This window comes from Barbatula barbatula (genome assembly GCF_947034865.1).
Source record: "Barbatula barbatula genome assembly, chromosome: 5".
NCBI lineage: Eukaryota > Metazoa > Chordata > Actinopteri > Cypriniformes > Nemacheilidae > Barbatula > Barbatula barbatula.
In genome coordinates this window covers 12,017,227-12,032,301 of record NC_136769.1, presented here as the reverse complement: position 1 = coordinate 12,032,301, position 15,075 = coordinate 12,017,227, and the positions used below count along the sequence as shown (strand labels likewise).

At 38.2% G+C, this 15,075-nt stretch overlaps 1 protein-coding gene across 1 annotated transcript; it reads left to right on the top strand.

The window, feature by feature from the left end:
* Positions 1 to 1,771: 1,771 nt before the first annotated feature.
* paqr4a (progestin and adipoQ receptor family member IVa) lies at positions 1,772 to 13,598 on the top strand. Its single transcript, XM_079457395.1, has 3 exons — positions 1,772 to 3,779; positions 7,875 to 8,093; positions 8,936 to 13,598. The coding sequence occupies exons 1-3, from the start codon at positions 3,614 to 3,616 to the stop codon at positions 9,367 to 9,369; spliced, it is 819 nt and encodes a 272-aa protein (XP_079313521.1). The 5' UTR covers positions 1,772 to 3,613; the 3' UTR covers positions 9,370 to 13,598.
* The last annotated feature ends 1,477 nt before the right edge of the window (positions 13,599 to 15,075 follow it).

Genomic DNA, 15,075 nt, shown 5'->3' with positions numbered 1-15,075 from the left:
ATCTTCTTTTGTGTTGTGGAAGAAAGTCAGACAGGTTTGAAATGACAAGAGGGGGAGTAAATAATGACAGATATTTTTGGGGGTGAACTATCACTTTAAAGTCACTTGACAGCCTTAGGCAAAGAAGTCAATATATAAAATAATTTAATACTTGTGAATATAACATAATACATTGTTAAAATTACAGTATATTAAATAATACATTAGGACTTGCCGCTTTTAATTTATTGAAAACTATAAGCACTTGGTTCAAATATACGGAAGTGTATTATTTAAAATATTGCATTATATCTTCCAATGTATTTTTATAAAACTCAAGTTTAGATTTCCCACTTCTTTAAAGGTCATACAGATAGAACGTTTTAGAAAAGATGTATAACATATTTTTCAGAACACAAACCTGTCACTAATAGTGTGAGCAAAACTGTCCTTGTTCAGTTTTTTGTCTCTGGACTGTTTACAGTGATGGAATCTGTATTTAAACCCACCCTCCCCTTAACACTTATCTCTTTAAAAGACAGTTTTTATAAAATCTAACACTTTACAGGTTAAAATAGTTATCTCTGTATATGCTTGTACATAGTTAATTGAGCTAAAATGTCTATAAGATATTCTGTAAGTAGTCAACCATTATCCCAGAGCAACTTATGTCATCATACCAATTCTGTTCAGTAGCCTTAATGTGGAAGATTTTTAGAACACAGGGCCAGATGCATCTCATGCACCCTCTACTCTTGTCTATTTGTACTCATGGTGCTTATTGTCCTGTAGCTCAACATGAACATTGATCTGAGCTAAAGTGATACTTCACCAAAAAATGAAAATTCTGTCATCATTTACTGACCATCAAGTTGTTCCAAATCTGTATAAATGTCTTTGTTCTGATGAACACAGAGAAAGATATTTGGAAGAATGCTTATAACCAGACAGATTTTGCCAGCAGTTTAACAGCAGTTCTGATGCACTTTTGACTACCATTGTATTTTTCCTACTATGGTTGTCAATGGGGGACAAAAGCTGTCTGGTTATAAGCATTCTTCCAAATAACTTTCTCTGTGTTCATCAGAACAAAGATATTTATACAGATTTGGAACAGATTGAAGGTGAGTAAATGATGATAGTATTGTTTGTCTCTGAACACCTCTCAAAATGATTGCTACGGATGCCCAAAACACAGGAAATCGAACCCAGTCTGAATTTTTTTTGACAGATGAAAATAGCGGAGGCAGTGTGTAAATGTGATTGACACAACGTGAGTGTGACTCGCCTACATTTAGCTCACACCTTTTAGTGGTTGGAATTTTTTTAGGGTTTTGTGTTCTATGTATAAGTATTATTTGTTGATACCTTTATATCTTAAAAAGGAAGAAGATATGTTTAAATACAACAACATATTCACTTCAAGCGAGAATAAAGATCCAGTGTCATTGAAAACGCAACCCTGATAAATTTTTTATATACACCACGTTTACACTAACACTGTTAATATAAGTAATGCACACAACAATTAATTGTAGCTTTTATATTCCATTTGCAAACGAATTCAATCAACTGTGTCAGTATGCCAATATGTCTTCTTCCCTCCCCTTTCATGATAAGTGAAGTCCTGTAAGTAGCGATCCTTGCATTCTATTGGTTGAACCATCGCGTGTTCGGGTGAAAATAAATGCTATTGGCTTGCGTTCAGTGGGTCAGGTACCGATAACCAATCCGCTGGAGTTGTATTTAAAATTACCTGCTAAATAAAGGGATCTTGATTGTCTAACAATTCGACAAATTGTACATCATACTTTTACGCGATAGCCCGCCTTTACAAACGATGCGAAGTAGTCATTTTGACTTTGTATTGTCTCATTATTAGGCCTAATAATCTTAATATAGGCTAATCATCTACATTTGCTTCCTCCTGCTCGAGCTTTCATTATAAATACCATGGGCATTTAAATACAATAGTTTTCTTTTCAATTACTACAAATTTTCTATACAATTATTGTCAGTAAAACAGCTAAATTGAAAAGCATTTAATTTACGGAGCACAAAATTAATCTCTCGTGTCCACGTGCCACCCCCGCCTCTTTCCCGTTGGTCCAGGCGGAATCAAAGCGCTGTGTGTGCAGCATCAGTGGGTGATATCGAGTGAAGGCCGGCCCGCTGCGCCCCTCCACCAGCCGCATGTTCCTGCACGACGCTATCAGAGCGACCATAAGAAATGTGCTGAGGGAATATAAACTTTTGCATATCCGCCTATCAAATCGGATTATTTTACCAAAGCATTTGTTTAAAACTGCTGTCTGAAATCACTGCAAGCTAGCAGCAACATCACTCGGCAACACAGGGAGACGTGCGCCTGGGCTGACCACCGCGTACGTTTCCGTTTGCTGGATGACAGACTCCAAAACGTACGGATGCAGATATTTTATTTGAAGCAGATGGAATACACGGACGCCTTTGCTGCTCTTTTGGCAGACCGGTTGCGATGTCTAACCGTGTAACTCATGTGTTTTGCAGTCAGCACAATCAAGGTGACGACGGCTAACGTTAGCCCGTTAGCTCACGAGGTATTTGGGTAGTGTAAGACCGGGAAACGTATAACGCACTGAGTAAGATATAGAAATATCTTAAGTGAGGAAACGAAAGAACACGCGAAAGTGTGTAAAGATTGTCCTCCGGCTGCACTTCCTCGTAGGATATCAGCGCTAGTCACCGATGGTGTGAGGAACACCAGGCGATGCTTGATATCTGGTGAAAACTTGACATCTGTGAGAACTGTGTAATGTTACATATCCAAGCCGCACGCTTTTTTTTGGCGATTGTTAACTCCATAAGATCCCATGTGGGGTGACATTTTGATAGAGGCTAGTGGTCGGTGCCAAGCAATACAGTCATAGCGTCACAATGTAGACATTATTTTATACAGTAGCGTCTATTTGTCCCAAAAACACAGATCAGGTTGAAGACTTCTGTTAAAGAGTCCTATATTTTTGTACACACGGGTCCTCAAGCGCTGGTAGCCGAGGTCAGAGTGTATGCAAAAGCTTTGGATGGACTGATGATTCACCCTACGGGAATATGAGGAAGTTACCCTCATGCAACGAGGCTACGGCGAGCAATTCCCTACCGCATACAAATTAATAAAACGCCCGTTTCCTCAAAAGCCCAGCGGTTCCCGATGGTGAAACTACCCAGCGACTGTTTCATGAGCAGCAGCAGAAGAAAGCCGCCCGTTCTCGGGTTGCGTCTGAAGTCGAGCTGACAGAAGCTGGTGGGGTTTGTTTGAAAGGGTTTAGCAGGGCGTGACCGCACTTCGTTTAAATGTTACACGCAAAACTGGATATATTAGCGAAGCTCACTATGAACGCGGGCTGCAATTTCTACGTCAACTTGTTAGGATGACACCGCCGCTGTTTAAAGCCAACCAGTGGGATCGAAACGCTCGAAATATTGGTATTTCAGATTAAATTTTTTGTAAGTCATGTAACTGGACATGACCGGACTGGACTCCACCGAGTAATGTCTAGGGTGTCAAATCTTTTTTTAGTCTGTGTTGCACGCGCACGTGTAGATGTATAGTGTAGTTCTTTTGGCGTCGTCGTCGTGACAGTTTCTGGTTGCTATGGCATTTTTAAACGGACCCCGACTGCTGGATTGGGCAAACTCTCCTGCACATCTACAGTTCAACAGATATGTCCTGACCGGCTATAGACCCATCTCATCCGTCCAGGAGTGCATTAAAAGTCTCTTCTATCTGCACAATGAGCTGGGGAACATCTATACTCATGGTGAGTCTGATACTGATGTCAAATATTGTGGTAAGAGAGGAAGATGACCGCAGGACGACTACCTCCGTTTTCGTGAACTGTAAAGTTGATGCACACTTTGAGCATTGCGTTGTATCATTAGGCTGCTTTTCTTCTCCTTGTTGAATTAAATTCCTAAAATCATATCAGAAATGGCCTTGCCCATCCTGGCAGCTGATACCCATTCAAATGTATAGACTCGATTATTTAGCCATTAAGTAATCAGAATTGTTAAATCATCAGTAAAATAAAAATGTCTTCACTATGTCCTCGCATGTGCATTTGCACATGCAGGAATCTCCGTCTGTCATCACACTGTCTCAATACTGTTGTTGTGCTCTATACAATGCAGTTTTCTGTAGCCTATATGTAATTCATAGTTTTTCAATAACCATTTTCTGTCAATAGCACGGCTCCAGAAACAACAAAAGGTCATGGGTTTGTCTCCCTGGAAACACACATGAATGCATGTTTGTCAATTTATGGATGTAAATAACTAGTTTTTATCTTCCACTGACATGTATTAACATTAATCATGCGTGTTGTAAAGCCGTGTTTAAATAAACATTCCAAGGGAACTTGTTATAGAGAACAAATGTTATTATGGTAAAGTCAGGCATAAAAAACAAAGTTTTGCTCCTAAGGAATTTCCGCATGTAAACCTGTTAGTGCAGCGATCAACTGACTGGATCTTTGCCTGCAGAGGCATGTCTTTGTTTCCCTTCTTAGAAATAGGTAAAATGTCACGCTACTGACATTTCTATTGTTTGATGGGAATAGATGGCACATACACCCATATGCTATTGTTGCATTGCTCACATAATGTGAGGTCACGACTGTTTCAACTCGAGGAGTGGCTGCGTGTTCTACATAGAGTACATAGAGTATGTCTGAGAGTGTTGTGGCCTATTGTACATGGTAGTCAAGTCAGCAGAGATCATGGGTTTGAAATGCGTGACACAGCTTAACCTGACCCAAAAGATGACGTTGCTGTTTGAAGTTTGGCCCAAATGTTTGTTTTTTTGAATGCTGAAATACAGGTGCATTTTTGGGAATAACAAATGCCTGATCGGGGTGAAGATAAGTTTGCTTGGGTATTGTCACAGGTGTCTGGTCCTCTGGCTGACCCGAACCAAATCGGATGATTTACATTCTTGAAAAAAGTCATATCCTCCTTTACATTGTTTGCGTAGTTGCATTTGTGTTTTACTTTGCATGATATGTTTGCACACCATGTCTCCACTCCAAGATTTTTCATAGGTCTATTTTTATCTGCAAGTGCTGTTTGTAAAAGGTTCAAAATCAAACAGAATAATCTCATTAACCAACATGTTCCCTCTGTAACCACTGCTTCACTCATATCTTAGTGGCTTGCAAAGCATGTGGGTTTGAACAAAAAACTATGATCTGATAGCAAGTGTTTTGGTTTTTGCATGTACGCACATACCCCTGAACCCCTAATAATTGAATAAGATTAGGAAAGCATGCATCAGCTGTCCAATTACTGCCTTCAATGTATTGACTTGAATATTAGCTATCATTATTGTCAGTAAAGTGAAAAATCTGAAACACTTTAATTTTACACTTTACCTACAAACGGTTTGCTGCCACCCAGATGCAAAAAAAAATTCTGGTGGAGAGTGTGTGTCAGATTGTAAAAGAGTTGGCCAGCAGAGATTACTCACTCAAAATAGACGTGCTAGATGGGATTGATGCTTTTACTTGACCAGAAAAAATCATTTGACATTGGGGAAAAACAGGCCTAGAGAGAGAGAGAGAGTCATGTTTACTCAAAAGCATTTCCGAATGAATTATCCAAGTAAATGTTTTTTTTCTTCTGTATTTAACATCTCAGGCTCATTGCCTCTATCACTGCTGATGCTTCTCAAAGGAGCTGATTCTTTTTTGGCTCTTGTCTTGGTTACACAAGCTACATGGGCACGTGCATTGCCTGTAGACGCAGATGTGTAAATGAAAACCGACACGTACCCTACGGCGTAAAGGGTACAGTGAAGGTCTGACGAACAAGTCAAAATCGGGCTAGACGTCACGCCCACAAACCGTTGGCTTAATGTCTGATACATATGGCACACTTAACTGGAAACAGTTCAGGAATGTCGAAGTCGTCATATGATTAGTAGGATTATACCCAATTTCCGGGAGACGCGAGTGTCGCGTTTATTTTCAGTCCGCCGGTAAACAAAGTGCAGACGTGTGATCGAGGGAGATTACATATAGCTAAACTCTATTGTAACTCCGACCTGAATACAGTGATTTTTAACACAAAAGAAGATATTTTGATAAATGTAGGATAGCAAACAGTTTTGGGGCACTTTTGACTTCCATTGTAATTTGTCCTACTATTGTAGTCAATGGGGTCCATGAACTGTTTGGTTACAAACATTTGTCCACATATCTTTCTCTATGTTCAGCCAAAGAAATGTTTACAAGTTTGAATCTAGAGAGCAGTGATGTATAAAGTACCTAAAATCAATACTTGACAATACTTTTACGTACAATACCTTCCCGGAACCACTTTGGCATTAAACGTTAAAGTCACCTTTTACAATAAGACTTGAGTAAGTCTTAGAGTAACAACTAAATATTGTAGTTAAGTATGAAAAGTACTTTTTTAATTTTAAATGTACTTAAGTATTCAAAGTTAAGTATAGACACGTTTTGTTAACCAAAATGAAATAAAACAAAAATTTAATCATGAAGACCAAAAGTTCAGCTTACATAACAATTCACAACTCTCTCAAAACTTTAAACATGGCAGATGGGAGAAGGATTTCTGACTAAAGTTATTTTTTGTATTGTTTTGTGGATTGTTGTTAAATTAGTACATATTTACATATGTGAATAATTTGAAGCCTACTGTATGTTTTATACACAGCGAACATAGTTGTATTTATTGCACAAAAATTCCAGTTAACACTATACAGGATATACGGATAAAAACACACGCAAGCATGAATCTGGCATCTTCCATTTTTTCTGACAACAAATCACCTGAACACAACCAGCTCGGAACTCATGACTTAAAAAGTGGGAACTGACGAATTTCCAATATCATGTGAAAGCAGCATAAAGCACAGCAGCAACGTTTGGCTAATGTTGCTGGTTACATATCCGAACCAACATAACGTTAATTAAGTAACTGCTGAGTAACTTGGCTGTTAACTCGGTTTTTAAATGCCAGTAATTCTGTATTTTTAGGTAAGCATCTGAGTCAGTGTCTTTCATTCCAACTAAAACATTTCTTGCAAATACGGGCATTGGTGTTTGTCTTCATTACAACCGTTGTTTACCTCTGGAGTAGGAGGTGCTGCTGTGTTCTCTTCTTTTATAAAATTTGTGTCATTATTGTCGCATGGAACTGCGCCATATGATTGTTTGCTACTAGCATCCGACTTGTCCAGGCTTGTGTTGTAAATTCGGGTGTGCCTGTCTGTACTTGCGCATTAAGATTTAACAAATGCTTGGTTAAGCGCCGTCATCATGACTGGATCATTTATTGGTCTGTTTTTTTAAGTAGTAACGAACATACTTAGGGGAAATGTAGTAAAAGAGTAAAAGTATACATTTTGTTCAGGAAATGTAGTGGAGTGAAAGTAAAAGTTTGCAGGATGGTAAAATCTCAAAGTACAGATACTACCAAAAATATAATTAAGTATTTTTAACTTTGTTACATTACAACACTACTAGAGAGTGAATAATTCATGACAGCATTTTTATTTTTGAGTGAACTATCCCTCTAAGATATATCTTTGTTTCAATGGGTAGTTGACATTGTGGCAGCTGTTGCTAAGATTAGCAAAGCAAGCCACTGAAACCCTCAATGTAGTGGGCCGTACCCCAGGCCTTACCCCATAAATCCATGTGTTGTTTACACTGAGATGATTCAGCTCACAAGACACAATAAACCATTGCAGGGGATTGTTTAAGTCTTAGTCCAAATACTGATCTTCTCACACTTTTCACAGGCGGGATGTTTCAGCTGAACTTTTCAGCACTTTGCATGTCAAACTTATTTGTCTCATTCTGTTGTCATCTCTACCATTCCTCTCTCCGTAGGAATCCCTCTGCTCTGCTTCCTGGTGCTGCTCCCACTTAACATCCCCTGGTCTCAGATCAGCGTAACATGGCTCGGCATAGTGCACTTCCTTGCCTGTTTATCTCCTCAGCTGGGATCAGTGGTCTACCATCTCTTCATGAACCATGAGGGCGGCGAGCCTGTCTACAAAAGACTGCTTACGCTCGATATGTGCGGAATCTGCATGATCAACACGCTAGGTCAGCATCTCAGACTGGTGTCGGATGAATCAAAGCTCAGTTAAATAAAGTGCATGATTTTTTGTTTCTTGACATGAGGTTGAATTCTGCATCTGATCATTCTGTTCTTTGTCACATGATGAAGTAATGTTTTTTCAGTGTTTTAGAGCAGCATATGAATAAGTTTTAGAGCAGCATATGAATTTGCTTTTATTGCTTCTGTAACCGAGGAAGTAAAGAAGCATAGAGAAAAACTTAACGAAACAGAGATAGTACACTGTAAAAAATCTACTTGAATGCTTTGAGTCAATTGAACTTCTGTCATCATTTACTTCGATTGTTCCAAACCTGTATACATTTCTTTGTTCAACTAAACACAAAGAAGATATTTGGAAGAATGTCAGTTACCAAACAGATCTCATCCCCCGTTGAATCCCATAGTATTTATTTTCTATGGCAGTAAATGGGGGATGACATCTGTTTGGTTACTGGCATTTTTCTAAATGGGTGGGTGAACTTTCCCTTTAAGGCAGCTGAAATAAGGACATATTTTATAGCGTATTCTGAGGAGAAAAGTGACAAAATAGGCCACAATCACTTTGCATACGCATTCTGACCAATGTTGTATGTTTTTGTATTAATGTTTACGAAATATATATTTTTTTGCCATTTAAATTCTAAAAAACAAAACTAATAACAACTTTCTCTGAGTGTAACATGAAAATGCATCAAAATAGCCATGCCTAAAAAATGTATAATACAATAGTAAGCATATTTTATGCTTGAAAAATAATAAGCATGCACTTTTTATTAAACTAACAAGAGACTGTATCATCACAGTAACGCTGTGCTTTGGTTTCCAGGAGCTCTGCCCATCCTTTACAGCACTCTACTCTGCTACCCTTTCATACGCACAGCAGCTCTGCTGATGTACATCCTGCTATCCAGTTACGCCATCTACTGTGCAATCACAGCGCGCAGCAGAGTGCGGCGCCTGCGTTCCTTTGCCTGGCAAGCACTTTTCCGCTTCTCGTTTTTCATACTGCGTTGGGCGGGTGTGGGCGGAGGGAGTCCCACCTCGTTGCGTCACTTCGTCACCATGGATGCACTAGCGGTGTTGGGCGGGATCATAAATATCACCCGGATTCCTGAGCGTTTCCGCCCGGGCCTATTTGACTACTGGTGCAACAGTCATCAGATCATGCATGTGCTGGTGGTGGTCTCTATACTGTACCTGCACTGGGGGGTACTGGACGATCTACTGTGGATCAACAGCCATGACTGTCACTCTGACTGACAATGACCCTGCTGGTCTGGATTTGTGGGGCGTGAGGACCTCTTTTAGAAATGAAATGTAATCGTAATCGGGCTTGGAAAGGGTGGGGGTGGCTGTTGTGCTTTGTATATATATATATATATATATATATGTGTGCACGAAAGAAGTGTTTTACATGTTTTTAGGGGACACCAGTGCCAGCCTCGACACACATGCTTGTTTGTGGCGTCAGAATGTACATATGTGTTTGCATAAACATTGTCTGTGCATGGCACTGTTCGGATCTATTATCTCAGAGGCAGGTTTTTTATTTATTTATTTTATTTTAGACTTGTGATTTGTAAGCTTACACTCACATTTATATGTACATGCACACACACACATGCATACACAGGGGATCTGACATTAATTGATGTCATATGTTCACCAGCATTGAAAGCGTTTGTTAAATAGCCTCTAGCCGATTCTTTTTCTGAAAATATTAGACAAATCAAGCCCACAAATGATTGGCTCTCAGATTTACAGCATCACATAATCTCAATCTCATTACCCGAAGTAGCTGTTTGAAAGCATGGCTTTTCGGAAAACAGATTATTCTCAATTTTGCTGGTGACACAAACGAGATTACTAGTGCAGAAATGATGTATGCACTGAATTAGACAACCTGTTACACTATTACAGACTATGCAGCATATCAAATGTTACAGCATTGCTCACAGCTAATGCCACACGCACACAAAATGTACTGCATGACCAGTCTAACAGGAACAGTTACTGGAAATACTTGAGTTAACTTTTTTGGTCACATTTTTCTGTTGTCTTGGTATGGGTCCATATTTATTGTGCGAAAGGCAAAGGGGTCGTACTTTGGTTTGTAGCCGTGCCATTTGTATGTTTTCTGGCTAATTCAAGTTGTCGGATGCACTTTACTCAGTATACACTTGTTACCGTCTATAAAGGTCGCCATGTGGAAAGTTACACTACAATAACCTGCAGAAAATGTTTTCTCTACTGTGCCTCTGTATAGTCTAGTTCACCATGTCAATTCGGTTCAATATCCTAATCTACTAGATTGGATTTTGTACTAATTTCATTTCTTTTTGGCCTTTAACCTCAATTATCTGTGTAATCTTGGATTCAACACTGAGCAAACAGAACACGATTATAATACAGTTTGCCTAAAGGCATCAATACTTTGCCGGACATCATCCGCCCTTATGTTGTTTTTTTTATCAGATGTGATGGAGGAATTTTACACATGCCACTATACTATGAATTCCCCATTGAAGATATATATGTTGTCATTGCGCTGGTACTGCTCACTTGAGCCCAATTGATGCCATATATTTTTATCGAAGCAACTCATCAGAGTGTTCTTAGGGTTTGATATCAGCACATGTTAATGGCATGATTTGGATTGCAAATCATGCAGAATGGCTGTACGTTGTAAGTTTAGTTACTAGAAAACATCAGGTTTGATGGAGCTGTATACAAGCTGAACCGCAATCATATTCTACTTTATATCTACTTGAGAATATGATAAAGTGTTAAGTAAATCAGTTCTTAATGCGGATTGCACTATGGAGATGAAGTTCGAAATGGATTGTATTATACGCCTGCAGTTTTTGCAGATTTGTAACCCTTAGACTGCTTATGCACTACTGAGCAAAACAAACCAAGGATGACTCCTCTGACCCTTCCGACTTTATACGTTTTATTTAATGGGTAAATCAACAACAAATTTTGATAGAAACATCTCAATGATTCTATCACAATGTAGCTTTTACAATAAACCTCAATGAGGCCAGCTATTAATTTATAATTTACCCCATCATTTCAGATATTTTTTTATTATTTTTATTATGGTAATTCTGTTTAAAAGATGTTTTATTTAAATTATGTTTGACGAGACCAACTACTACTGATAGTTCTTTTATTTTGATCCATAGGAATCACGTATCTTCAACAGACAACCACACATTACATCAACCAATAGCACTGGTCCGATGTATAAGTGTAAAATCTGTGCATGTTAGATAGAATGTTGCTCAGATGTATCTGACAAACACCGACATAAATATACTCTATGCCAAATTTGAGTCTTCAGGTGTCTGGTGAAGGTGTTTTAAATGCAAGCCGCTGTCACGCAATATCTTTCAGATTTTTAACACAGTCCCTCCTAAGAGGGCCTAGTAACCCCAACCCCTTTAATGTTATGAAATAAAATGGTGAACAATAGGATGTTTCTGAAATAAAGTGGTGCATGTAAATAGATAGAACGCTGATAAATCGATCCCCTTAAATGCAACATAGGATTTGCAGATCTCTAGTGCTTGTGCAATGCAACCACTGACATATGTGCTTAATGTGCAGAAACCAACAAATACATCATACTGTACATATCTGTCTAATGAAAGGGAACGGAATGATATAAAGAGAGCAGCCTAGAGGCAATACAACCATATCAAATAATTAACTGCACTGTTTATTTTATTAACCAAAAGGGCTTTGGGACAAAGTAACAACCAGAACTTAAAATCCATATCAGTAATGTAAATACCTGTATGAAGACTGTATATGCATAAAATGAAAGCAGCATACATACTGACATTTTTACACACGAGTTAGTATATAAAGCAACAATTTAAGAAAATATATGAATGTTTATGTATTTCAGATGTTGATGCTCAATATGAATTGTCCAGTATCCTTTCAAAGATATAGTCGAGATTGGTCATTTAATTATTGAGTGAACAGTTCGAAAGTCATTGAAAAGCTAAAAATTATGATATCACAATGACATTTATTATGGTTGGGGTCTGACAGGGTTGTTAACGCTGTTTAGAGTGATTAGCATCATAGTAATGTGTCTCTATGTATGTCATAGTCTTTTGATTTACGATTAGTGGATTGCAGTTAAGTTTAGTTTAGTTACGCAATTTTTTTACGTAAAGTTTGGAGAGGTCGCAATACAGACGTTTTGGTTTGAGATGTGCGGTCTTAATATGTTCATACCTCTGAAACACACTGGATAACTATGCATAATTAAAATATGTACATATATATATACACACACACAAACATGTTTGTACATGTGAATTCCAAAAAGGAGATGTTTTACCAGTCCTGAAAAGAAACAATCTGTGTATTTACACTAACATATTTTGCTCAGAGTGACATCTTTGCCATGCCATCCTGGGGTTTCTTCTTCTCAGGGTGCCCTGTCAGTGCTCACTTCTACCGAGTGACCTCAACAACTGATTTCGGGCCAGTTTTCTTTTCATCCTGTTGTCTTTTTTCGCTTGAACTGCTTGAAAAGACTGAAACAATGACGGTTTCATAGTTATTTGAGGGGCAGATGTCACAGTGGAATATCATGCGTCTGCACAGTGCATCCTATTTGATGCGTATTGCCTTTGTTGGGGATTGAATGTGTCCGTAAATGCTGATCAAGAATGTGTTTCTTTTTGTAGTTAATAACGTGAGAACTGTAAGAATGTGCAGAGCATGTTAAACTTGAGCTGATCTCTATAGAGGAAATGGATTGCATCACAAACCATGTTTTAGAAGAGGAACAAGGATGTTCTCATGGATGATGTTCTCCTGTCTGTATATTCTAATGTCCTGTGATAAAAAAATAACGACATGGTGTGAAACTATAATTTGTTTTCTTAGTATGCAGGTGCTGGATAGCCTGTTAATAATTTATGACACATTAGTTTTAACATTATTATAACGATGGATATATTGTTATTATTACTATTAATCAGAAACGGAGCCGCTGTCGTTTATAATCTTAATTTACGTACAAAGGCTGAGAAAACTAGTGCACATGGGATGACCGAAGGTACCTGAAAGATCTGTCGAGTTTTGTTTCCACACTGTCCAATATACTTTTGTTTCTGTTGAATTTGATTACTACTTGCCGCCATCTTGTGGCCACGAGGCTTTAGTGACGCTCGTGCGTTTGTACCTGCGTAGTTTTCAGTTCAACAATTGACCTTTGGGAAGATTTCAGGGCATTCGCTGAGATCCATGCGAAATTCATCTTTATTTATTGTTTTTATTTATTTATTGTAGCGTTCAACTTACATGTCTGTAAATGGTTTTATCTACAAGTGTGTATGATGGTTTATTATATGGGCCTAGCTCATGTTTTTTCCACGGTTACATTTGTTCACACAGATCAGATCTTCCAAACCCCTAAGTCTCCTGCAGCGATTGTGCAATAAATTGAGGTTTATATTTTTAAATTGTCTTTGACTCTCATTTTACCCTTTATTTCAGTGAATACTACCACTGACGAGAACCGCATTATGTCTACTTGTTTATTTTCATTTAAGCTCCAGTAGCTTGTGGTGTGACTAGAAGAACAGGTATATATATGTATGTATATATATATATATATATATTAAATAAGGCTGTCAATGTTAACGCATGCGTTTAATATTTTAGCCTTGGTCGGACTTGACTTGAAGTTAAAATTTTATTGCAATTAACGCAGCATCCTTTTGTTTAGTTATCATTTGTCTAGCGTTACATTATATAATCACGCTCTTACAAGTATACTTGAATGAACAGAAACACGCAAGATTATGCCAGATAGCCCGTTTTGTCTAACATTTGTCTAACGTAAGCACAGATTTCCACGTGTTAAATAAAATGAATGAATTAATGAATGAATGAAGAGTTGTGAAAACGGGAAAGGGCCTCAGATCTGCAGGGGCTGCATTCTTAAACCTGCTGCTGTGACTCCTGTCATTAATGTTAATCTAAGAACAAAAGAAAAGAGGAATTCAACATGATATAGCTCTCAATCATACTGTAGGCCAGGGGCGAGATGGGATTTTTTAACCGAGGGGGACCAAGATGTCAGCAAATGATCTCAACTCAGTTCGTTATTTTGCGTAATGTGGGCTTTAACTAGTGCTCAAGTAGTAACTTTGCGTAATTTGGGCTAATGGTTTGCCCTAAAAAGCTATTGGAGGATTTCTATTTGAAATCATGGATAAACAACAATGAACAAAGGTCTACATGTCAAGTTAGCAATGCATGATCAAACTGTTTGTCTAGTATGCCGATCATCCACCAAAACTTCATGCCTTCTGCATAATATGTAAATACATAAATTATGTAGGCCTACATATACATAAATCAGTCAATTTACCCTAGTCAGTTTATACAGTAATTGGGTTAGATGATAATGTTATGCCAGGACCCTAATTTTAGTATTGAAGTCCAGATAAAACATTATTTCCTGATGATAAATTGTTCGATTAATCCAGCTATTCTTTTTGTGTTAATTGGCTATTTACCTCTGTCTACTCACCTTATTACATAGTCATGCTCTCCACAGTCATGCTCTCCACATTTTGCTGTGTTTGCAAAGATCGAAAGACTAGCTACACAAATAAATAACAAAACTAATCTGCCACATATAGGAAAAGTCAACAGGCATAGAATACTTACATTGTTTGTTTTTGGAAAAAAGAGGGGATTGTTTTTTGTTTCTTCGTTGCCTTTATGTGGCAGTTATGCGGTCCAACTTGTTTCAGTCCAGAAAAAATCACCAACTCAGTCTTAGACAATGACATTTTATCACTATGGTTAAAGCTACTACGGGCACAATTGAGGCAGCTAACAGCTACTCATAGGACCCCGGGGGCAGGGTCAGGGGGAGTCGTAGCAGATTAGCAGCAGCAGACAGAGACTGCAAAATTGAGGAGC